The following is a 26,662-nucleotide window of genomic DNA, read 5'->3' on the forward strand; positions in this document are numbered from 1 at the left end:
AATTAAAAGCTGTCAATAAAATTGGTAACATTCCTTACTACGGAACCATTAGGTCATAGGTTAGGTTGTGGCATCTAAAACTGGAATAATATGTTAATTTCTGGTTTAAAAAAAAAAAAAAAAAAACATTTCAAACAAATTCAATTTCTGCTTAAAATATGAAAATAAAAACATTTTTAACAAATTCATTTGAATTTTTTTTAATTGTCACGTCTTGAGTTCAAATTCAAGTTTTTGTAATCACGAATTGCAATAGTACCCTACTAGTTTGGTTTCTTGTTTCTACAAATGGAAATTGAATTGAATGGAAAAGGTCCAAGAAATTTGCACCCGTCATATTGTTAACTGATGATTTTCTAAAATAAGTAATACGAGGCATCATCCGTAAACGAAAAATGGTCATTACGATGCGATTACAAATATAAAAGATTTTATGGCCGATATCCACCAGTATACTAATCATAAAGAGTATTTACAGCGCATAACATTATGAATTCTTATTTCTTATCAATCTTAAATGATGGGCATTAGTAATCTGGAAATTTTGCATTTAGATGGAGTTTTGCTGTTAAAGCTCATCTACTATCTGGCCACCGAAGACGTGGAATCTGACAAGTGTTCAAACTTGGACAATTCCATCTGAATAAATCTAACAGGAGAGAAGGGAAAATATCGATGGGATTTTTATCCACGCGTTACATAATGTCACTAAATTTATTGCACTCTCTAAGTTGAAAATGAGGGGAAACAAAAATAGTTACTATGGAGATTTAAAAAAAAGAATAATAAAATGTTTTCATTTCGTTCGGAAATGTAAAAGCAAAGTGATAAGCTCAAAATTATGTAATAAAAAAATAAATAAATTGATTTTTGTAGTGAAGCAGACGAAGCAAGAAAATTCCCTGATAAGTGTGCATTTTTGTTTTAAGACTTTCCACAGTTCTTACTCGAGAAAAAAACCCGAATTTCCACTGACTTTTAGTCGATCCGAACAAAGAGACTTATTTAAAAATCACGTGGACACAAGATGTTCAACTTTATCCTTGAACGCGGTTGATTATTAGGCCCGGAAGGTAAATATGGTCATTCATGTGAGGGGAATTTTTCGAGTTGCATATTAGCTTCCTCGTCCTCCCTTTTTTTACTTTGATTTCTGCCACAGTAGCCGATAATTTCCTAACAGGAAAAACCACCAAGGCCTTGAAAAAAAAAAAAAAAAACTCCACCTCAAAAAGTCTTTAACCTCTCCAGGAGAGGGGGATATTAAGAAAAAGTGAAAGGTGCAAGCGTCAAAAGCCGTTTTCTAGAGAAGAAAAGAAAATGGTTTCAAAATAACTGTGATTCAGTTATGTAACTTGAGGAGGAATTCGCAGGTGTAGCTTTTTTAAGAACGCTTCAGTTATAATAAAACTAAAGTTAAGAAGACATCTATCACGTACAAGCAATGTGCTGCTTCTCAATGCTAAATTCCCCCCCCCCCCCCCCCCCCCGCTTAATGACATGTGAATATAAGACAACGAACAAAAGCCGTTGCAGCGTGTTAGGATCTCATAATTTTCCGACAGGTAAATATGAGATTTCTATTGGTATGAGAAATGAATATTTAGAAAACTCTTGGTTAAACTTTTGAAACAAATCGTTGGGGTAATAGTTAATGTTTGGCAGGATCTTTTTTTAATAACAACTTTTTCAGTGCCAATCCTACGTACAACGATCCGAATTTATAGTTTAAATTAATAATAATTTTTATTAAGAAATAGAGATCTTTTAAAGCAGAAACAGAGCAGTGTAAATACCAAAATTAAAAACTTGGAAATAATTAGTGAAATCCCGTTACAACGAACTTCAAGGGACCGCAAATTTTGTTCGTTGTAACCGGAATTTCGTTGTAATGGAATTCAAATAATGTAATGGCAATTATATAGGGACTGAAAATGTATTTCGTTGAAACAGAAATTTCGTTGTATTGGTATTCGTTGTAACGGAATTGCACTGTAGTACGAATTGTAGGAGAAACTCTCATCTGTTGGAAAGAGATGGTAATAGTAGACATGGTTAGATAGCATGGTTTCAAAAAACTTACAAATAAATATCTATCTATATTTTAAACTTTACACAAGTTTTACTCATTATTTATTTTTTCCACTTTCATCTCCATGCTTCTCACTACTTCATTTCATCATCATGTTAGTGGTATACATAACATGTTTCACTTGTTTCTTATTATTCATGAGTTGCGTAAAGACATGTTGACCTATTCAACCCCGGCTCAGTGTGCCTCATAAATTTTAAAGGCAAATACATACAACAGCTAAATTATTTTAACCGAAATGTAGACTTCAAATTGAGAATTCTAAATCTTTTTAATATTTCTTACGATGTACTTAAACATTTTCTTTTATCAACTGAATTATTTAAGAAAAATGCAAAAAAGAAAAAGAATCAAGCGAAAATTCTTTCCTTGAGGTATGAAAATAATATGCATGGCCCGGCATGACCAAGTTACCTTGTGATGAAAATACTTTCATGTCCAATTGTAACTGTACTAATAGAACTGCATTTTTCAAATTTTTATTTATTTAATTTTAATCCTGCAATGTATATTGAAAATCGCAAAAGACAGCATTCGATTCTTCGAAACAATATTGGAATAAAAATACACTGCAGCAACAATGTAGAAGTTTTTGCAAATGCAACATAAAGCAAACTGATTTGGAACTACGCTCCTGAACTGAAATTAATAATTTTAAATAACTCTTAATAATGGTCTCATAATAATGTAGTTATGGGTTAATTACGCTCATCTAAACTAAAATAACTAAATATTAACAAAACCACTACGTTTTTTCCTTTTTTACTTCTTTTACAAAAAAGGAAGTTTTGTATTCGCGAAAAAATTTTCACTCAAAAATCGACTTTAATTTCCATTTTACTCACCCTCGAATGAATATTGAGTTTTTTTTTTTGACTCGACCACACGTGAATAAGTGCCTAAGAACATATAGACACGTGAAGTATCCATAATGACGATTCTCGAGTTAATTATAACGAATTTTCTCGCGACGTCTGTATGTACGTATGTATGTATGTGCGTTTGTGCGGATGTGCGTATGTGCGTATGTATGTCGCATAGCTCAAGAACGGTAAGCCCCAGAAAGTTGAAATTTGGTACGTAGACTCCTAGTGGGGTCTAGTTGTGCACCTTCCCTTTTGGTTGCATTCGGGTATATCTAAAGAGGTCTTTTGCACTTTTTTGAGGGGAAATCATTGTTAATTTCGATGTAAAATCAAGTGGCGTTATAATTTGGCGGACACTTGGCGATATATCGCTAGACTTTTGGTCGCCAAGTTTTGTCACCAACTTGGCGACAAATTTGGCGATTTTTTTTTTTAAAATCTGTTTTAATTTGGCCACTGTTGGTGATATTTAGAGAGTAAACTATTGAATCACATTAAAATTGCCAGTAATGGGGAAATTACATTAAATTGGAGTAAAAGGAAGTCATGTGATGCACACATCAGCTCGTTTTTCTCTGCATGTGTCTCTCTTTGCTTACAAGTACCGAAAATGACCAGCCAAATTAAATACTTTCCTCCAGTTCTATCAGCGTTTAGTGCTATTCAGTTATATCCTTTATACTTCATTTTTATTCTTAGCAGGGGCCTAGCGAAGGGGGAGAGTCACCTCTCTCCCAACAGTAGATAAATTCTGGAAGCGCTAGTGATTCTCCACAATACAAAAGTAGTTAATTTTTTATTGTGCCAAAAAAAAATTTAATTTTAATTTTTTCTCAAATTTTGAAACTAAACCTGTACTAATTATCTGTTTATTACAAATTCCAAAGGTTTTCATAGAGGTCTAAATATGTTTTTTTTTTCAGAACATCATATTATATGAATACTTACCAGTGCTCTTAATGGAGGAAATCACACCGTATAAAGGTAAGAATTTTAGTTTTACTATAAAATCAATTCAAAAGCTATTTACTTTTTTTTTTTGTTAACGACGTTTTTTATATTTATGCGACTTTTTTTTTTTTTTGATACATTTACATAATTGTTTTCAGTGATATGTACAACGTTTCTAAGTAAAAATGTTTCGTTGAATATCAGCAGAAATATTCTAAATAGTCTAAGTTTAGTAGTACCTTTAAATGCTATTAAAAATACTGCTACAAAATATTACTGCGAAATACAAAATGTTTTTGGTATTTTGGTGGTAGAATGCTGGGAAGAAACGTTTCTTGAGCATTGAGGGAATGTATATTATCTAGACAACTGATCAAAAGAGTTGCTATAAATATTTTCATGACCATCAAAATGACCACTAAATAAATATATTCATGCTTTTAATATCTATCTTACTAAAAAAGCAAATTGAATGAGGGATAAGTCGATCAATTTTGAAAATTGATCTCCGCCTTTTTTTTTATCTTCCCTAATTTCTTTGAATAACTTCTACAGAAATAACCACACAAGTTTTATTTATGTGTTAAAATTCAACTGTAGACAAAAAATTTTTAATTCTGTCAAGAACTAGTTTTTTGAGAAATGCATCCTTCACAAAATTTTGACAGAGGAAAGGATATTGTGTGTACAACGTTATTATAACAAAGGTAAACTTTCATCTATTATATTTTTTCATCATTTAACCTTCCAAGAATGTATAATAGCTCAAAAAACTTGGGAAATTTTCAATCTGTCATTATTTTCCAGTTTAAATAAAACACTTTAATGTGTGATGAAGTTGTTTGAAGAATTTGGAATTTTTCAGTTACAGGTACGCCAATTTTCATTGCTGATGACAGAAATATTTAATTTCTTCTGTCGTTCACTGGGAGAAAAATTTATAAGTGGAAACTCAAACTTTCTGCTTTAGTTTTTCTGTCGGGCAAAAGTAAAGCTGTAAAATCAGTTTGAGTAAAATATCTTGATTTTATCTGAACTCAAGTATTTTTACCTAAAAAGATGAAATATTGGCTAGGTGGAGGTCTCTTTGTGGGTAATGGTGCTTAAGTGAGTGCTTTGCCAGTACTAGTTCAAGGTATTTATTTACTTGTGTGTAAATACTTTGAATATGTGTCAAAACAAATTAGACGAACATGTAATTCTTAAAAGTATTTAATTAACCGTAATAGGGTATCTTTATTCTGATTTCATCGTGTACCTATCTGAATTAATAAACTGATAAAACCATTTTTACAGTACAAGATTTTTATATACGAAGGCAAAAAAATTTAATCTGCTAGTAGCATCTCAGAGTTTAATTAATGTTGATAACAATTAATAACTATTGATTAATGATTATAAGCTTCACTGTTGATTAAATTCATTATGTGCTCAAAGGAAAGAAAAAGCTATTGTCCAGCATGTACGCGACTGCTTAATCTTCAACAGTGTTGATGTCTAAGTCATAATTATTTCTTGCATCTCAATAGGTTATCAACCGGATTTGCACCCAGGGGTTTGTCACGTGTTCCAATCAGCTGCTTTCCGATTTGGACACACCATGATTCCTCCAGGTCTTTACAGAAGGTAATTAGAAAACTCCTTTTCTTTAGCTTCAACAGCTTCCGCCATTGGACACAGGTCTGATGCTAATCGTTCAATCTTTATTGTGGAATGTGTTCAGACACATGGATGATGCGATAAACTTTCCTGGCATCTCAAGTGTTGTATTCATAATGGAAAAAGTTGGTCGCTCATTTGATTTAATATACTCTAATTAGAATAAAGTTCGTCGTCTGACTTGTCTGTTGTTTTGTCTTCCAAATTTATGTAGAGCAGACATCTTAATTGATGTCTTTGGGTTCCAACTCGAGTATAAAAGTTTTATGGTGGAGTGACTTTTATGATACATTGGAAATGACTTAAAACGTCAATTAGCTACCAACATAAAAAATTTTGCGAAGAAACGTGTCAGAAACAATACATCCGATAAAATATATTATCCATAAAAATTGTGGCCACGAATAGTGCGCATAATTTGAATTGTGAATGAAATCGCTCGTAATTGGATATAAAGTCATGTAAATTGCTGTAACTATTTTCTACCTCACAGCAAAGATCTCAATGAATTCACCGAAAATAGAATCTATTATTAAGCATGTTGTCATAAAACGTAAAAAGCAAAGACGTTTTCTCAAATTAAATGATCATGAACATTGTTATAATCATTGGTAAAGAAAACTACCAAAAATGATGTAAAAAAAGCAAAAACAAATCAATAAAATTTAATTAGAGTATTTCATTCTCATTAGGATATTTGCCAGGAACTTATTATTGGTCTACATTACCTTTATATATTTATTATCAATTTACTTATTATTAATAAATTAATTATTCAATTTACTTGGTTTTCTAGGTAAGTATTTTGTTTGATAATAAGCCGATGAGAGGCCACGTTAGTCTAGTCGGGAACTAGGGACCCGGCCCTTGAGGAGACGGCCAAGCTTGTAATCGGTGTAGCATGAGTTTTATTCGTTTTATAGGGGGAAGTGGCCCGGCGACCAAACTGATTAGCGGCCCGCCTTGGCTCTCGAAGGCCCTGTTGATAATTAAAGATAACCTAAACAATCATTCCTAAAAAGGAGTTGCCTGCCAAGAAAAAATCCTGTATCACAATTACTAAACGATTTTCATTATAGAGTAGTTGTAAGATCTCTCTCAAGCAGTATTTTTTTGCTTGTTTTCTTATTGAATTTCAATGAAACATTGAATCGTTCAAGTTGAGTCTTTGAAAAAAATATTTTTCTCCCTAGGGATGACCAATGCAACTTTCGCAAAACCGTCACCGGATATCCTGCTGTCCGGCTATGTTCGAGCTGGTGGGATTCGGAAGAAATTGTATCCGGCATCGAAGAGCTGCTGATGGGCATGGCGTCGCAGATTGCAGAACGAGAGGACAATGTCCTCTGTTCCGATGTCAGAGGTCAGATTTGCGTGTTCGAAAATTTATCTTTCTTGCTCTCTCGCTTCAGTTTTTCCTTGTAAAGTAACTTAAAATCCTTTTGCAAAAAAAAAAAAAAAAAAATCCTTTTGTTGACAGAAGATTTTTGTTCAAATCACAAAGTTTCTTCTACTTTATCGATGCAAATTAGAAAGACGCTGCATAAGTAAGCGTTCATAAGTCTAACTAGAAAGACATAGCATAAGTATCTGGATTTTCTTTTTGACGAAAATCGTAAAGCAAACAGAATGTCATTCTTTTTTAACAACAAATGTATCACGAACTTACTAAACTTGGTCAGAATATGTACTTGTCAATGATATTTATAGATGAAAGGAGTTTATTATGGAATATCATTTTTTTCCGTGAATAACTTAACTGGTTTTTGGATACCCCAAGGCACCATTAGTACATATACAATAACTGTCACTATGAAAAAACTACTGCTTTCCCTAAAAATATTTTCAAAAAAAAAGGGGACAAATGTATGTAAATATGAAATAGTCGGTTGGTCACTTAAATAATTGGAAAAATTTGAACTTTCGGTTTGTTTTACCGTTTTGGGGCTTCTGGTCCTCTACATTTGTCCTTTTCTCCTGATTGATCAGTAAGAACCAAATCAAGATTGTTGGAAGGACAGAGTTACATTGGAGGTAACAGAATGCCTAGTATATTTCACTATAACCGATGAGCCATCTGGGGAACTGCATTTTAAACTCATAGACAAAATGTTGTCGGCCTCGTCCAGTTAAAAACCACCACAATATAACAAACTGCAATTTCGTTAAAACCACCATAGTATAACAAACTACAATTTCGTCGAGGCACATTATGATTAATAACAATGTTCAAACCAGGTATCTACTAGTAGATTAAAATTTTTCATTATTTGCCTACAGAAACTCTTGAAAATCACAAAACAAACTTAATTTCGTTCTCTACCAAGTGGTACAACAACAACAACGAGTGGTTAACTCTCATTACACTGCATCAGGGAAGTAATTTTTTGAGCAGTTCATGGTTTCCTCATGCAATAGTAGCTCCAAACAGATCCAAAACCTTGGTATTCTGTATTTTCCGACTATTCCATAACACCGTAATTTCATCTCCTATTTTATTTAGTGGAAGAAGAGACTGCACGTATCTTTGGGGTAAATTTTGTTTATAGTCTTTTTGGTGTTTTAGATTTTCAAGAAGTTTGAATTTCTACCTTAAACAGTGCTGGTGAATGTTTTTTTTACAGATTAAAAATTAGCATTATAATCATAAAAATTGGAAAATTCTTTTCTGCAAATATTGTTCTTTGAAAGTTCTTCAAAAGAGAAAAAAAAGAAAGAAGAAACGTCTTATAAATCGGATAGGGATTCATATAAAATCTAAATTTTCCAACAGAGATAAAAAGAGGATTTTAGTGAGATGGGGATTATTTAAAATTTAACAAAATGTTAATCCAATTTTTAAGCATTAATGATCTTTCAAAGATGTACTGGCTAAGATCTTCCCAATAAAAAGTTCGTTCTAAGCGCACTATACACTCATAACTTTGTAAGGAGGGGACAGACCGACATCGACACATTTCCCCCATTTCACAAGAACACTTTCCTTCGTGTTTTTATTTATTTTATTTTGCTTTAAAGGGAAAGTTGGCCGAAAAGTAAAGTTTATGCAAGTGATGATAAACGATTTAATTTTGTTTTGACCGTTCAGAGGTTTTTGAACAGAAATGCGAAATTCTACATTTCTATTCAAAAATTGAAATCAACCTTAAAGTTTTTCCTTTGTTTAATAGAAACTATTTCATCTTTATTTTAGATAAGCTGTTTGGGCCCATGGACTTTTCTCGCAGAGACCTGGCTGCCCTCAACATCATGCGTGGAAGGGACAACGGACTTCCTGATTACAACACCGTTCGGAAATATTTTCAGTTACCTGAAATACGGAATTGGTCCCACATTAATCCAGAACTCTTCAAACAGAATCCAGAAGTAAGAAAGCGGTTATATCATTGATATCTTGTCATAAAATATCAGCTATCTATCTCATTGGGTTTTAAGAGTTTAGTAAAGGGTGTTTTTTTAGAGGTATAGAACTTTAAGTTGGCAACACTGTTTGATATGTGTGCCATTTTGTAGCTGTCACTTGTTTTGTGTTCACTTCGGTTTGCCATTTCATCACGAATAGACAACAAGACGGTGCAACATGCCACACAGCGCGTGTCACAATTGATTTACTGAAAGAGACGTTCGATGAACGAATAATTTCGCGTAATGGACCCGTGAATTGGCCTGCAAGATCATGCGATTTAACACCGCTGGACTACTTTTTGTAGGACTATGTGGAGTCTCTGGTCTGCTCCGGTAAGCCACAGACGATTGACGCCTTGGAAGAGAGCATTCGCCATCTTATTACTGACATACGGCCTCTATTGCTGCAAAAAGTGAGAAAATTGGACTTTCCAATTGGACTTTCTCCGAGTCAGCCGAGATGGCCATATGCCAGAAATCATATTTAAATAAAAATGGCAAAGAATCATCTTTCGAATAAAGGAACATTCATGGAAATTAACAACATTTAACTGTGTTTTATTTGAACCTAAATTTCTCTACCTCTAAAAAAAAAAAAACACCCTTTATATGTGCACCAGAGGCAAGTAAAAAAGGAGAAAATTTTACAAACATATAGGAGTACATAGAACGACATACACTGCCATGGACAGGTAAACGAAAGTATCTGCAGAAATGAGTTTTCCAGATATTTGGAGAAACGCATTTTGGAATCAATACTTACAAAAGGAAATGTTGGAATTAGACTTTTTTTCGTGCTTTTTTTTTTTCAGCAGAAACCAAATAAGCAAGCTTGTTGCAGTAAAACGTACAATAGATGAAAAAATGCAAAAAAAAAGGGAGAGCAAAAAAATGCAGTTATTGCCCTTTACCTCATTACGGCAGCATAGCGGGTTAACAAAAAGTAACTACTTAAAAAATAAAAAAGAAAATAGATATTCTAAAGCAATTTGAAATCGTCAGCGCATTTGATACTAAGGAGTTTTCAAATCAAGGCATTTTTTTCACGCTCTTAGCAACAAGACAGCTAATGTGAATGTGACACTGCTAAAACAATCTACTTTAGTAAAATGAAAGAAAACAACGAATAATAATGATACAAAAATTTGGAACTGTGTAAAAACAATACTGTCCGTTCTTCGAAAGCAAAGACTACCACTCAGGACAGTTTCCATTTCAAAAAAGGGACGATAGGTTGAGGATGGGCACTTACCGCTCGCACTTGCTGCCTTTGAACACGTTATTTTGAACCTTTTACTTCCGGATTTCCCTCCCTATTTTGATAAAATCACAGCAGACCTGACGCATGCGCAAATTGGCGCTAAATCTCGGCATAGGAAAATGAACAGTACATACCTCTAAAAACACGAAAAATATCGCCAAACATATTTACAAACGGGACTGGAAAGATTATTAATCCAACTAGATCGAAATTAAAATTTGCTTTTAGAGGGCTGTTTATCTACGTTTATGTACAAAATTGTGTTTCATACAAAGTTCCGAAAAAAGTAGGGGAAAATATATGTAACTTTAAAAAAAATGAACTTGCGAATCCTTAACCCTTAACGGTTGAGTTAAACTTTTGCGTTCAAAAGTTTTGGAAAGTTTAAATATATGGCTTTATATGAATACTCTCGTATATATGCCAATTATAGTACTGTTTCAGTTGTATAAATAAATAATACAAAAATTATTGGAAATTCTCCTACTTTAATTTACTAGATTTTAAGGAGTACACAAGAAATATAATGTTGAATTTACATGCACCGCACCTCTCACTATTTGCACTACGAAAAAATCACCTTACCAGTTAGGTTTAAGTCTTTTTTTGTTGCAAAAGTTCTATGATTTGTTACATGTTACAAGTACTAACGTGTTGTAAGTGATTCCGAACTTAAAGGGTAATGACAAAATGCTTTGCTTAAGACATCACACATAAGTTTGTAATTTGTTAAGCAGAAAAAAAATTGTTCATTAATATTTTAAAGTATTATTTTTAATGACTTATATGAGGCGTCACGTACGGGACAAAAAGACCGTTTTCCGTTGAATGGCCCAGCACATTATTCAACTCGAAGCTGGCAGTTTCGCCTATGAGTCCGTACTCTGGAGCATCGAGAGAGGTTTTGTCTCTACAAACCTTAATTTTATGCTACATTGCCAATCTCAATATGGTCTATATTCTTTATCATTAAAATCTGAGAGCGTCTGACTATATGTGTGCCTGTCTGTAGCTCTATCCCCTCCGAATTGTCATGTCTTTAAGGCCAATATAGGTACCGATTGATACAGAACAATCAGGGGAAGCTATTTCGCTTGGTCTCACAACTTTAACTTTTATGTGCCATAGATATTAATTTAAAAGTATAACATCAATATTATTAATTTTATCTGGGTAACACCAAATTTGGCAAGAAAGTCCCATTCGTGCCGCAAAATTTGGTGAAATATCCCCACGTCGTAGCTACCGAGTGAGGCGTGATGACCCTGAAGCATCCGTTGAAAGCAGTGCACACCAACCTGGTTACTGAGGGAGCCGTTTGTCTCCTCAGAAGATGGAGAGCGACTGTTTGCGAGCGAAGCGAGCTGGAGGCAGAGCCCTTTAGTATGCATTGAAACACTGTTATAACCAAAATACTTTCGGGAGAAATTTCTGGCTTCATACGTCAAATTTCGTGAGAAAAAAAATGGCCTATTAAGATCACCCTTCCCTCCCCCCTTTCACGGGAAAAAAGAATGATTTCACTAGTGAGTCTATACGTTGAAGTTTAGATCACCTTCTATGTTGAGAAATTCTTTATTGCATGAAATTATCTTCCACCGATCAAATCTTTCTTATCTGAATATTGCACTTGTTTTATGGCTATAGACTTTACAATCTATTTTCCCAAAACACGAGACATTACGAATTTGTACGGGAATAAGCAGAATTGTTTTAAATATAAATTCTAAACTGTAAAATATGAAGCTATGACGCGTAACTTAATACAAAAATAAAAGAAAATACCTTAACTAACTCAAAACGTTTGATGAAAATTGATCCTTTTGGCAAAATTTGCGAAATTTCGGTTGCTCCTCTTCTCTTTCTGAAACGTTGCAAAAACCATTCAAGCGATTCTCGTTCCGATCGAACTTCTTCCGCTATCGTTTTCTACCAGTCACGTGGACGAAATTGTACCCGCTTCCCCAACTTGATATCAACTTCTTCACGAGACTGCGTCGAAAACGATATCAAAATTTGATCCAAGGGGCACCAGAACCAGGCTGAACGTGTAAATTAGTATTTAGATTGCGGACTTACCCCCTCCCTCTCCTAAGATTAATTTAAGAAACTACACTAAGAATCTCAACCGGTCCAAATAATATAAATAATAATAAATCCTTGAAAATAACAACCTTTTTCTCTCTGCCCTGTTTAGTTGCGATATTTCTGAAATGGTCCCTACCTGGAAAAATCGTGCAGCATTGAAATTCATTTTTTAATTGCGAAGAAAAGGATGAATTCCGTGACTACATCGACCTTGACATTTATTTTGAGGAGTAAATTTGACATGCAAGCTTGTTGCAACATTTCGGAACGCGTTGTCGAAGTAAAATATATTGTTTGCTTTCACTTACCAGAAAGCATTAATCATAGTTTAAAAAAAGTTCTGACGTTGAACTTCAAATTACTATGATAAGAAAAATGGATGTTAGACACGAATAATTTCTTCTCATTCGGTACTAAATTGTTTTGGAAAACGGTGTTATTATCCTTATTGTGTTGCAAATATTTACATTGCTTTTTAAAAACGCTTTGTATGGTATCAATTCCATATAGCAGGGTCTTTTAATTTTAAGTGATTTAAAAGCATTTTGATTGCTACTCTGTTTAGATATCGTGGAAACTTGAAGCGATGGGAATAAAAGATAAGGAAGGATTTATTTCTGTAGAAAAAGCATTTGTAGAAGAATTAGGGAAATTGTTTAAATTCTTAGACGTGAGACATGAAATGAATTTATTTCACAAATTGGATTTTAATTAGTTTTTCCGTTAGCTAAAAAACGTTTTGAAGAGTTACAAACGGGTTTTATTAAATAATAATGTGTTGCTGATGGATATTAAGGAATAATGAAACTATAGTTTAAAACCCGATAAGATGGAAGGGGAAACATCCGGTTTATAGGAGGAAGCGGACACATCTATTAGTTTGCAGGGATGTCAGCTTGCCGTTACAGCAGCACTTTAAGCCTCTGAATTAAGCAGGGACAGACACATTGGAATGAAGGATACAAGAGCATAAAAAATCCCTTTTTCCTTCGTTCAAATTAAATTGTCTTAAGTGGCGACTTGCCAACTCCAGGGTAAACGTGGTCAGACAGTAAATGGGAATAATTGAAAAAAGTGATGAAGATGCTAAAGAATTTTTAGACAGCCAAATTTTGTATTGCGTACAACTGTAGCTCAAAATCTGAAGGTTCGTTTATCTCTTACGCCCTTATTCAGGTGACTATTTGACTCTCGGTCAGACATCTTAATCGCAGAGTGAAGCTTTCTTATTGGATGAAGAAGGCTTCGACTTGCAGTTTGGCTGTTTCCCTGAGGTCTTAATTATCAAGCGAATACAGGCGCTGATGATTGTTTAAAACCTAGTAAAAATCTAAATTCAAATATACTTGATGTATGGTCCAATTGGGGAAGTTTCAAGATGCAGAAAACCGTTGACGTTCGTATCGTATAATTATGTGGCATCTTTATTTAATTATTTTTTTTAACATACTTGAACTATTTTTATTGACATAGGGAAAGGAAAGGGAGTTCAGAGACTGTTTCCGATCGATATTTTTTTCAAATAGATTTAAATCAATTCCGTCTCCTTCCCCCCCTGCAAGTTTTTGAAATTGAAGCTTCAAAAACGCAACTTTAGACAAACTTTGAAGATTTTACGAAAAGGTGGATCTGGAGCATTTCCGTGGAAAATTCTTCAAAATTATGGTCCAAGAAACTTAAACAATGTTTTGCATTCAGGGGATATACCACTTAATTTTTTTGTAAGTGTTGTTTAAAAAACCCATTGCTTGTGACATTAAAGAAGGGCAGTATGGCGACCCTTGCCCGAATATTTTCTGAAACTCAAGTCTTAAAATGAAATTGCAAGGCCATATTTTGTAAAATTAGGGCCAGTAATTTTCGAAATCAAAACTCCAAAAACGCAATTCTGAGCGATTTTCGATGTTGTTGAGTATTTTGGGGGCTTTCACCTAAAACGTACAAATATTTGACGCAAAAGAATGAAATCTTTGTTCTTAACATATATGAAAGCTATTATTAAGTTGGCACAAGCGAAATCAAAAAACTCTTGAAAAGAATAATTGGATGAGTCTATATTAAAATTTAATTTTAATGTAATTTATTTCTTCCAATGCATTTTCTATTTATATCAGCAAATTATTTATTCATGTTCTTAGTTTGATCAACATGAGTAACTAATTCAGTTTTCATTGTTTGGTTTTTTATCTTGTGGGATAACAGTTTACTAGATAAGTATTTGGATTTTTAACAATTCCCTTTTTCGAACAGTTTTTAAGGTAATGTTTTACAAATATTACAAAGAGATTCATTGCTTTCGTTAAAATTTGTATTGTGCATCTGATTGTTTTGTTCATTAAGATGTAAAAAATGCAATTATGACGCGTTCACGGGTATGAAGCACTGATATTGCAACTAACTTGATTTTTCTGTGTGCATGGGGGGGGGGGGACGATGGAGTTTTCGCCCCGGGCGCCGTCAGCTCTTCGGACGGCCCTGCTCTCAGGTAAACTTGAGTGCTACTATAAAGAATTTTCATTTTTACGTTTTACACGTAGATCTTCAAGGTCATGAGTGAACTGTACGGTACCTTGGACGATGTGGATTTGTACATCGGTGGTATGCTGGAGACTGCTGTTGAAGGAAGGCCGGGAGAACTCTTCAGGAAAATCATCCGGCAGCAGTTTGAAAGGATTCGAGACGCAGACAGATTCTGGTTCGAGAACACTCAGAATGGGTGAGTTTACGACAACGATGATTTCACAAACAATTCACTTTTTTTTTGTGATTTACACAAATGTTTTTTTAATCAAAATTTTAAGAAATATTACGGTCGAACTTTGCTTATAACGAGCATGAAGGGACCGCGATATTTGCTCGTTATAACCGAGTGCTCGTAAAAAACGGATTCGTAAAAAAATGAAAATTTATACATGCTTGCTTTGTTCCTTTTAAATTTTTGTACAGTACCAAAGAAGTTGGTTATTTGACTTGAACTGTCTTTTTGTCTCTTTCTTGTTATTGTTTTCGAGAAAAGTGGGGTCCGAAAAACCTCGTCGTTTGCATCCGTGGTTTCAAAAGAGTTTTAAGTTTTTCTTCACTTTAGAAGCCAAGTAGCCGAGGGCTATTTAACTTCAAGTTCTTCACAATTGTCGTTATAGTGGTCGCTTTCAGTTTTTTTTCTCCCTCTTGAATTTCAGCTACAATATCCTTGTAAGTATATGTTTCGAAAATGGCAACATTCACTTCAACAATTTTATAATTTTTAAATGCTCCTGAATTCCACGAATTTCAAGAAAAGAACCATGTCATCACTAATCTTGTTCTCATGATTTATGTCTTTTCTCTAACTTTCAGTTGAATTCAAAATGTTTGTGGAATTTTTCCAAAAATAGAATAATCTTTTCTGAGAGGGAAATCATCAAATGTTTCATGAATTACCAAGAGCGTATATATAAAGGAGGGGCTGAGGGGGCCCGGGCAATTTAAATAAAGTTAATTATTTATTTTAGTTGCTTACAAATAATTTCCAAACTTTTAGCTACAAAAAAAAAAAAAAAAAAAAAAACTAAATAAATTTGATAGAGATAATAGTAATTATAGTACATTATTAGATACAAGATTTCCGAACTGGGTGCCGCAGGAAGAGGTGAGAGGGGCCGCGAAGTATCCATGATAACAATAATATAAGTACATAATACTAGAATAGGATGCCGTGGGAAAATTCTAATTCTTCACAGGGTGCCGCGAATCGTTAAAGTTTGGGAACCCTGCGTTAGATGGCACCAGGCAATGGTGTTCAGAAGGGGTGAGGGGATCCATACCCCTTACTCAAAAAAAGAAAAGAACGTGTCTTGGGAAAGGGAAGTTATTTTAACAAAAAGAAAAACAAATAATGTTGGGGGCGGGGGGGAATCTCAGTTATTTCTAACAGAAATCTAATAAAATTATTTCGCAGATGCAGATAATATTGCTTTGCAAATTAAGTTCCCCTCTCTCACCCCCCCCCCCCTTTTTTTTTCCATGTCAGTCTGAAAAGAAGGGTCTTCAAAACATTTCTCAACTCTCGTCCCCTGCTAGAAATTTAAAGTAAGTTTTAATTTTTCCGTTGGAGTAATGAAGGAAATTTATGTCCTGAAAAACACATTTATTTATTCGTTTTTTGGACATCAATTTCAAAACATTTCTGGGGGAAGGTCCCCAAACCAACACCCTTTCACTAATGTTACTACCAAAAAAAGTGAAATTGTACCTGAAAGATTTCAATTTCGAAAAGTTGCGAAGGAAAATCCCTAAACCCACTCCTTACCTCAAAACGTCTCAGAAGATAACCTGAAATGGCGTTTTACCTATCAGGGGAGGATTCTCGAAATCTTCCCTTACAAAGATTGCATAGTGTTGGGAAACTATTGTGAATTGTTTTTGAAAAACCCCTTAAAATAAAAAAAAACATCATAAGTTGCTGACTATTGATCAGGTAATTACATCCAACACCTTTCATTTCTTTCATCCCCCCGCCCCATTTTTTTTTCTTTTTCCTAGTCGGCCTAAAAATAAGAAAGTTTAAATGCTACACTTCTCAAGCCCCCTCCACCCACTAAAACCATTAAAGAGCTTCTCAAACCTCGTTTTCATGGCTTCGATGTCGAAAAATTTCCTTGAGACAATTACCAAACTCCTTGTGTTCTGAAAGCATCGAAAATCGTTTAAGATTGCTTTTATGAAGCTTCAATTTTGAAGAATGTCCGAACCCCTAATGTTGCCAAATATGGTCCACAGCCACGCTTTTAAGACTTCAATTACGAAAAAAATTTCGGACGAGGGTCCGGCTGCGCTCGTATGAAATTTGGAAATGAAAAAATTAAAATTTCGAAAAAAATTAAGGTGGAGAGCATTTAAATCCCTCCACCTAGTATCACTGAATATCTTTTTAAAACTTCGTTTTATATGACTTTAATTTCAGAATAGTTTTGGGGAAAGCCCCAGAACCGCCCTGCCCCTAATATCATCGAAGTTGCCCTGAAACTGCGTTTTTAGAACTTCAATTTCAAAAAATTAGGCGGAGGGTGATAGATTTCACTCTATTTTGTTAAAAAATCATAGGGGGGGGGGGCAACTTCAAAAAGTTCCATTCCTTACATTACACTAACGTCAACAAATCCAGCCAATAACGGCGTTTTTAAAACTCAAATTTCCAAAAATTTCCGCAGAAGGCCCCCCGAATTTTTCCTCCCCGTAGCATCACCAGAGACTGTCTAAAATTGAGTTCTTAGGATTACAACTCCAAAAAATTTCCCTTCTAAAACTATTTTTGTGTTGCGCCACTTAGCGGCAGTACGAGGGTTTTTCCCCACCTTGAAAAAAATGGGAAAATCCATTTCACTGTTGCTCCCCCCCCCCCCCCCCAAAAAAAAAAGAATTAAATTGCAAAACAAAGGTGGAGTGGGAACTAATCTTGGTTATATGGGCCCCCTCCAAAAACAAAATTACATATACGTCACTGTGAACTACTAAAGTATTACTCGTTTTAAGCGGGGTTTGCTTGTTAAAAGCGAGTTTTGTTCCCATAGACTTAATAAGGAACTTTTTTATTTCCTTTCCAAATCAGAGTTCTCTTTGAAATAGGGCTCGCTATAAGCGAGTTCGATTGTATTAGCAAAATGTGTATCATACAATATTTTCACTTTTCATTTATTAAACACAATGGATAAGAAGGGACATGTATTTTACTTATTTTCAAAAAATAAGATCATTTATATTAACTTCTTGACTTATGTCTTATTTTAATTCTGTGTTTTATATTGTGATCTTTGTTGTGTATTTTGGCCAAGGAAAGTTGTCTATGGGCCTGCGCTGAATTGGAAATTTTAAGAAAATATTAACTTCTTGCCTGCTCTCTAAATTAAACATCATTAGGTTTATTTGTTTCTAAGTTTGCTGACTGTCATAGTTTATGCTTACGGAGCAACTTGATCAAAACACACTCACAATAAAAAAATTGAGGCTGTCATCTCTAACCACTGAATTACTCCGAGTAAAGGCATGAAATACTCTATGTCCAAAACATTTTAAGCATAAACAATTAAAATTTATTTTTTGCAAAACCAAAAGAGGTTTTCTGACAAGAGATAAAATCTGTCGCGAACAGAGAATTGACTCCTAGTAAGCCAGGGCTGGATTTGGAAGTGCGGAGGCCCCGGGGCAACGAAGGAGTGGAGGGCCCTAATCAAGGTTCGAAAAGATCATCATATTTTCGAAAATATCCAATACTTTGATATGTATCCGAATATTTTGATATATATATGTATATAACCGATATTTTCAACCCGTGAAAGTTAGAATATTTTGTAAAAATTTTATTGTGGGGGTCCCTTTGTTGTGGAGGCCCCGGGGCAGTAGCCCCGCCTCCTCTCCCCTAAATCCGGCCCTGTAAGTAAGCTAGCTCTCCTTACTAGGAGTACCCTAGCTTAACAGTAAGTAGATCGAAGGAAAATTCCATGCCTGGAAAAATTGATCATTAACGGAGATAGTCGTTAAGTAGAAAAAGTAACCCATTGAAATTTAATTGTGTATGTGAACGAAAATCTTCTGCAATCATTTGACGCTTCATCTAGTCTACAATAGATTTCTTTGAAAAAATGTCTTTGAATTTTTCAGAAATCAAAGAAATTTCAATAAATTATGAGAGTACCGTGATAAAAATTATTTAGCGACTCACCAATGGGTCGCAATACAATGCTTGAAAACGCTCTTCTAGAACTATTGACTATATTATTCTACTAACCTAGACATTTTTACACAGCATTTTCGACGAGGATGAAATTGAAGCCATTCGGAAGATAAGACTTTGGGATATTTTGATCAACACTACAGACATACATCCCGATGCTATCCAACGAAACGTCTTCACCTGGGAAGCCGGTAAGTCCTACCATTTCCGAATTTCTAAGATCAGGATTAATAATGTTTTGCTAATCATCAACGCGATTCTTTTCCAGGAAATCCATGTCCTCAGCCGCAACAACTTGTGAGTGCCATTTTGGAGCCGTGTGTGATGCTCAGTGGATATGATTACTTCCATGGAAATGAAGTTACTTATATCTACTCGTGCATAGTGCTAGCATTCATACCTATCAGTGAGTTGGTTTTATTATTTTTTTTTTTTCGTTTTGTTTTTCTTTGTTTTTAAGAAATCAAAATTTCTTTTTGTTCTACAATTTCAAGGTAAATGTTGTTAAATCGCTTGTCTTTGTGACTGGCAGTTACCAGTCGCCTGATCCCTTTTTAACTTCATAACTTAATTGAATAACTTCCACTAAAGTTAAACACTCAACCTTGACTAAAATGCTGAAACTGCTTTTACAAAAAACCTATTTTTTGAAGTAAAAATTTAAAATTCTATCAAAAGCTTCCAGGGCATTGAAAAAGTAGTCATATTCTAACTGCTAAAAAATGTACGCCATATGTACTAAGCTATTCTAACAAAGGTAAACCTTCACCAACAGTCGTGTAGCGAAAGGTGGGCTTGGGGTGAAAATATCCCCCAGAGCTGTTGGACCATAAATGCAAATTCTAATACAGTAGTTTATGCATGTTTTGATTTTAAAAAAATCTCCTTCTGAAGTTATTTTTGATCAAAAAATTCGCTTTAGAAGGTACTTTTCATCACAAAACCGTACTTTTGAGCAAAAGACCCCCTCCAGAAGGTAATTTTTTTTATCAAATGACACCCTCGAGAAGGTATTTTTGATCCAAAAAAAAAAAACAACCTTCAGAAGGAATTTCTGGCTGAGCTAGTGTTCACCAGTAATATCATTCCAAAGTTTAGCCATCCAAAATAATGTATATAATAGGTTAAAAAAATTCGCAAAATTTCGACTAATTAATGCATCCAAGTTTTTTTTGAAAAATATCTCTATTTGTTCAGCAGGTAGTAAAGAATTTGGATTTCTCACAAATTTGCCTTTTTAAACTTGTGATTTAACTTTAAATGCATAGCTAAAGTAATCATGAACAAGGCTGGGTTATGATAATAATCGCTTGACAAAAATGGAGGTAAATAGTAGAGTTGGCGTCTTAGAGCAGGAATTAGTAAATGGGAGGGATCAAGGATCAAGTCCAATCATTGGATTCGCTTGGCAAAAGCTGAGGCAAAGTCCCCCAAGTCACGTGACTTAACAACGACGAATGGTTGACACGTTTTGTCTTCACTTCCTTCATTTTATCTCTTCTCATTGGTTGGCGTGCTTATTTTACGTTTTAATGAAACTTTTACTGTGATGAAGTAGTTTTTTAAAGTTTATTTAGCGGATTGTAGATTAGCTTCATGGAACTTTTTATAGTTTTTTGTTGCCTGATAAACTACCTTTTAAAATTATTGTTATCGTCATGTTTCTATACTGAAAATAAATATAAAATTTAGCATCATGATGTAACTTTTTAATACTAAAGCTAGTTATTGTTACATCAGCAATCAATGTGATTTATTGACCATACTTTATGTTTCACTTTCAATATTCATGTTTGTTACTCTCTATTTTTTAAGTTTGTGCTGGCATGGGTTATGGAGTCATAAAGCTTCAAAACAGCCGCCGTCGAAAAATCAAGCTCAGGCAAGAGATGATTATAGGAAAACATTGTGAAAAATTAGGTGAGTCTTAAAAAGTACGATTTAATACACGTATCGGAAAGAAAGAAATACTAAAAAAGTAAACTACACGTATGATTATGATTATTTCTTAACGATGTGATATATTTGCATATATATGTGTTTTTTTCTCAGTAAACTTATTCAGCATGGATTGAGAAGATCTGCATCTCAGATATAAGATTTTCAGAATTTTCTTCGGATATTAATACAGTAAAACCTGTAAAGTTGACCACCCTTGTAAGTTAACCACCTGTCTAAGTTGATCGCTTTTGTCAGGAACGGAATTAGTCTTATCTTATGTAATGAGGGAAAACCTCTGTAACTTGACCACCTCTCAATCTTGAAAAACTGTCTATCTTGACCACTAATATACACCAGCTTTGGTTTGGAGTATTGTAAAAAACCCTTTTTAAGTTGACCACTAGGCAAAAGTATTAAATTGTACTAAAAGTTTTATCAGTTATGCCTCAAATAAGTAACCAGACATTTTAGAAAATCCTATGAATATTTATATTTCCATCGAAAAACATTGGGCTAATGTTAAGTCTCAGAAAATGGGCCAAACTTCAATAAGGATTTCTTTTGTTGAAAAATAGATTACCATGGTTACAAATGTACAAAGAAAAATCAAATGAAGAATTTGAGTCACTTTTGACTAGTTATGAATTTTTAGGAATTGTTAATATGAAATAAGTAGTTTTTCATAAGCAATGAGCCTTTTTTTTTTTTGATAAATTCACAGAAATTTTAAATTTGTATGATACTTTACGCGTTGTTATGGTAAATAATCTGTAAAAATATTTAAACAACATTTTTTCTTACTGTTTTAAAGTAATGTTAAACAATGAAAGTGAGTTTAAAGTATTCCAATTAGTTAAAAAATAAAGGCATGGGACAAGAAATGACAAAAAAAAAAAGTTTTCATTACTACCCTCTACAAGTTGACCACCTGTCTAAGTTGGCCACCAAAGTACTGCACCACAAGTGGTCAACATACACAGGTTTCACTGTAGTTACAAAACTTTTGTTTTTATGTCTTTGGTTTGGGTTTGTCCAGAAACATTCTCCGCTTTAAAATTCCTCGATTTGATAATTCAGGAATATAATTGCGAGAGTCAAGTTATTTCACGTAGGTATTCGACATGTGTTTTACCACATGTGAAGGATTCAGTTTTGAAGAAAAGAGGATGTAGGAGATATACCCCCCCCCCCCCTTGCTTCGAAGATTATATTAATACTAATAAATTGCATAAAATTCCATCGAATTATTAAATTCTGTAAAAAGAAAGAGAGAGAGAGAGAAAAAGTATAGGAGCTGAGTTCCCGGGAGCTCTCATACAAATTAAGTTCTTTTGTCTCAATCTATTTGTAGTTCACGGGGGTTTATTAAACTGAAAGAAGAAAAGAAAAACAGTTGGTGTTTTCACATTGATAAAACAAATGTAAATACTTATTTTGTAAAATCCTAGAATCAGGGGAGTTCCTATGAAGGTCAAGGGAGGTCGCTGTGACCTCCAAAAAAATTCCCTACTTGACAAATTTTGTTCGACGATTCGGCAAATTAGGGGACATAATTGCAATATTGCTATTTTTAATGCCTGAATGTCCCTTTTCATTAGATGTGCTTATGTGTGCACATGCGTATTTTATCATTCGGAAAGTTGAACATTTCCGCCTTTCCAAAAATTGGCGTTCGGGGTGGCATTGCCGTGAATTAAAACAACTTGATATTAGCGACACTCATACCAATTGCGAAAATTTTAAATTTAGTTTTGGATGAAAATATTAAATGTTTGGTATGAATACAAAACATTTTACACGATATTACTCCCCATAACCCCTAAATCAGGTTGATACCTACTTATAAAATACAGTTTTAATTGAAGGCATTCGATATTGCTTGAAATATGCATGATGGAAGGGGAACTAAAAGCTGTATTAAAATCTTTATATCTTAAAGAAACGCATTTTGAACGCTGTTATTTTAAAACTTTTTCTGAATTGAAGTCTAAAAATTTTATTTTTGGAGCGTGTAAGAACGCCATTTCTAAGGAAAAAGTATCATTTACCATTATGGATTATTATTTTCAATTTATTTGAAAATCCTATTTTAAAGAAGCCGGTGCAATGTAAGTTTCACTCGTAGCAGACATCTGTGAGTAGTCTCATTGCAAATTTTGTAGACAACAGGATTTCAAAAGTTGAATAAATACGTTTGTGTATGAAAAGTAAAAATAAGAAATAAAAACGCATAATAGCACAAAAATTAATTACTGAGAATAAATACCTTTGCACATGAAAAGTAAAAATAAGAAAAAACAGCGTTTAATTGCACAAAAATTACAGATAACTGCAAATACGTGCATGAAAAGTAAAAATAAGAAATAGCAATGTATAATTGCTGAAAAATTTCGGATTACTGCAAATAAATACCTTTGTTCAGGAAAAAGAAAAATAAGAAATAACCATGCATACTTGCACAAAAATTGCAGATTACTGCAAATACCTTTGTGCATGAAACGTAAAAATAAGAAATAGCAATGTATAATTGCAGAAAAAATTACAGATTTTTGCAAATAAATACCTTTGCGCATGAAAAATAAAAATAAGAAGAAAACAATGCATAAATGCACAAAAATTACGGATTACTGCAAAATAGATACCTTTGTTCAGGAAAAGTAAAAATAAGAAATAACCACGCATAATTGCACAAAAATTACAGATTATTACAAAGAAATACCTTTATGCATGAAAAGTAACAATAAGAAATAACAACGTAGAATTGCACAAAACTTAAAGATTACTGCAGTAATCTGTAACTATACTTTGTTAATTATACGTTGTTTTTATCATTCTTACAAAGTATTTTTATTTTCTGTTTGATACCAAAATGAAATTTATTTCTTTTTCTCTGCCCTCAGATGTAAAAGAATGGCTGCATAACAATCACAAGCGCTGTGTGAAGGTCAAAATTGGTCCAGATGACTCAATATCCACACTGAATAGGAAAGGGGAAGTATTACGAAGGGTTGATTTCTCCTCTCAGACCAGCGTGGTAGTCGAAGTCACTGAAGACCTCAACAGGAAGCCTATGGTCCTCGTGAGATCCCCAAGAGATCATGATTTGGTAAGTGCTTTTGATTTCGTCTGAAGCAGTGGTAGGAAAAACTGCATTTTTTTTTTTTTTTTTTTTTGTAGCGAACTACAACTACAACTACTTTATTACAAATGTAGTAAACTACTAATACAACTACTTTTTTTCAAATGTAGCGACTACAAACTACTTTTGAAATGTAGTCGCTACTTCGCTACTTTAAAAAATAATAATAAATAAAAAACATACATACACATCTTCAGTAAATTACCACCCAATAGCCAGGGCTAAAGCAGAAATACATGAAAAACACCGCCAACTCAGTTATTTCCAGCCGATGACTGCAGTTTCGTGCTTATTAGCACTCATCAGCCCGGCATAGGAAAGTGACTGAGCTGGAGATGGAAAACCTCTTAAGGAAGCCAAGAGTGCCAAACCAAGAGTAGCTAATATAGAATTAGCGCAGACGAGTTGAACCGAACCGTTGCTTCGGTCACTCGTCATGTATATATACACATCGTTTGAGGATTGAACGAAAAAATTCGAAAAGTTTCTCAGAGTAATAAATTAGCTCATTGAAACATGTATTATTACTTAGAACTAACACTTCTTTCTTACTTTTTCTTTTTAAGTCATTTTTACGAATATTCGCTGCAAGAAAAGATTAAGATTCATATTTTTACAATTAGGTTATTTGAAAAGTATAAATAGAAGCAGTCATAATTAGATTTAAATTTTACATCCGCATGCATATACGTGAAATTGACTAGATGAGGAAAACATCTTTTAAACAGAGGAGAAAAACTATCTCACTAATTTTCTATATTGGAATTAATTTTATAGGAACTTATATTTTGTAGGATCTAAATAATTAGAACTTCAAGCTAGGGGTCTGGAACTGGACGTCATCCCCTTTCTTACGCTACTGATAAAATGTTCTTATTGTATTTATTTTTTTAACTTAATTAAAAAGTAGTCTCCAGAAATCGCTACCAAATACTATTTTTTTTTTTGTATCAAACTATTTGCTACTCTATTTTTTTTAAAGTAGTGCGCTACACTACAAATTAATAAAAAAAAAATGTGCAGTACCTCCAACCATCTGAAAAGAGCTGAAATAAGACTTATATTTAAGCTGGAAGTTAACGCCCTTGGCCCAGATTTAACGCAGAAATACATCATGCAATATACCGACTGCCCGGTCATGCCATCCGGAGACTGCAGTTTTTTCCTTGTTATGGACTCATCAGTCTGGAATAGATAACAACCAAGCTGGAGGCAGATGTCATCTCATTAAAGCTGAAAGTGCCAACGAACTCTCAGCCGAGAACACCAACAAGTTTTTTTTTTTTTTTTTTTTCTTTCTCTCATCTTCAAAGAGATGACATTTGCCTTCAACTCGGTTTTTTTAGGAAACATTTTTACTATATCACCTTTTCCGGACTGATTGAAATCCTGAAAATCTTCATGATTACTGCATATTCGATGTCCTAACTGATTTTGTACATGATGTATCAAATCTATATCAATTGTTCAGTTTTATTTGTTTGTATAGCTTTTGTTTCTTGTCCTCTGTCAGGGCAAGTTTATGATCGTAACTCTTATGATAGCTTGAGTTTATTTTCTTATTCACATACACACACAGATACACACACACACACACACACACACACACACACACACACACACACATCAAAACGGACCATAAGACACCTATCCAAAAAAAAGAATGCCACCAAGATGGACTAATTCCTTCACACCTTTTTAGTTACGCCACTGGTTTGAGCGATGATTCTTAAACAGTGGTCTACTGACCACTAGAGGTCTGTGAGCTATTTTCATGTGTCCGCGAACAACTACTGAAAATTAATCTATGTCATTTTTTAGTTGTAATTAAATTTATCAGAGAATACTTTTGGATACATCTCATTTCATCTGATATAATTGTTGTCAAAATGTTATTTTGATCGAAAGCGGGCCGCTCAGGATTCAGAAGGATTTAACCCCTTCAGACCTGGTGTCCGGTATACCGGACATACACTTTAAACAGCTGCTAATCATTTAATAATTGATTTAATTAGTTGATTTTTTTGTAGTTGACTCTTTACATTCTACTTATTATAATCTGTGAAATAATTTTTCGTTTTGAGATTGACAACACTGACATATAAGGATTGAGAGATAGAGAGTGGCTCATTTTTCCAACCATGGATTTTCATCTGAAAAGCGAGGTTTTTTTCCTGATTTTTAAAAAAATATATAGTCTTTAATTAATCGTTTCAAAAGCTTATATTATGTTTTATAATTGTTTGTAGATCATTTTATAATGAAGTTTGTTCGGTATTTTATTATTTTTGTGTATGAAATATTGATTTCAAAAATATAAGTCCGGAATATTGGACGTGCCATAACTCTTTTAATTTTTCTCCTACAAACTCAAAATTTTGTCTATAAGATACCCTTTACCATAGTATACTGTGTACCAAATATCAGCATTTTGGTAAACTATTTCATAGTTCCGATTGAAGGAGTTAACGTGGTTCTCGGTAGTGAAAAAGTTGAGAACCACTGGTTTAAAGCTTCGATGTGAATAGTTTCATTGATCATTAATCATAGC

General features: G+C 33.8%; 1 protein-coding gene across 1 annotated transcript in view; it reads left to right on the forward strand.

Moving 5' to 3' along the window:
* Positions 1-26,662, forward strand: part of LOC129217818 (dual oxidase-like) — a 264,773-nt gene that overhangs the window by 210,877 nt on the left and 27,234 nt on the right. Inside the window, exons 7-15 of the mRNA XM_054852156.1 lie at positions 3,882-3,942; positions 5,439-5,535; positions 6,762-6,931; positions 8,762-8,934; positions 14,860-15,038; positions 19,104-19,222; positions 19,300-19,437; positions 20,847-20,951; positions 23,873-24,078. Of these exons, the coding sequence (XP_054708131.1) occupies positions 3,882-3,942; positions 5,439-5,535; positions 6,762-6,931; positions 8,762-8,934; positions 14,860-15,038; positions 19,104-19,222; positions 19,300-19,437; positions 20,847-20,951; positions 23,873-24,078 (1,248 nt within the window). The remainder of the gene's footprint in view (positions 1-3,881; positions 3,943-5,438; positions 5,536-6,761; positions 6,932-8,761; positions 8,935-14,859; positions 15,039-19,103; positions 19,223-19,299; positions 19,438-20,846; positions 20,952-23,872; positions 24,079-26,662) is intronic.

The sequence above is a fragment of the Uloborus diversus genome, chromosome 2 (genome assembly GCF_026930045.1).
Source record: "Uloborus diversus isolate 005 chromosome 2, Udiv.v.3.1, whole genome shotgun sequence".
NCBI classification, from domain to species: domain Eukaryota; kingdom Metazoa; phylum Arthropoda; class Arachnida; order Araneae; family Uloboridae; genus Uloborus; species Uloborus diversus.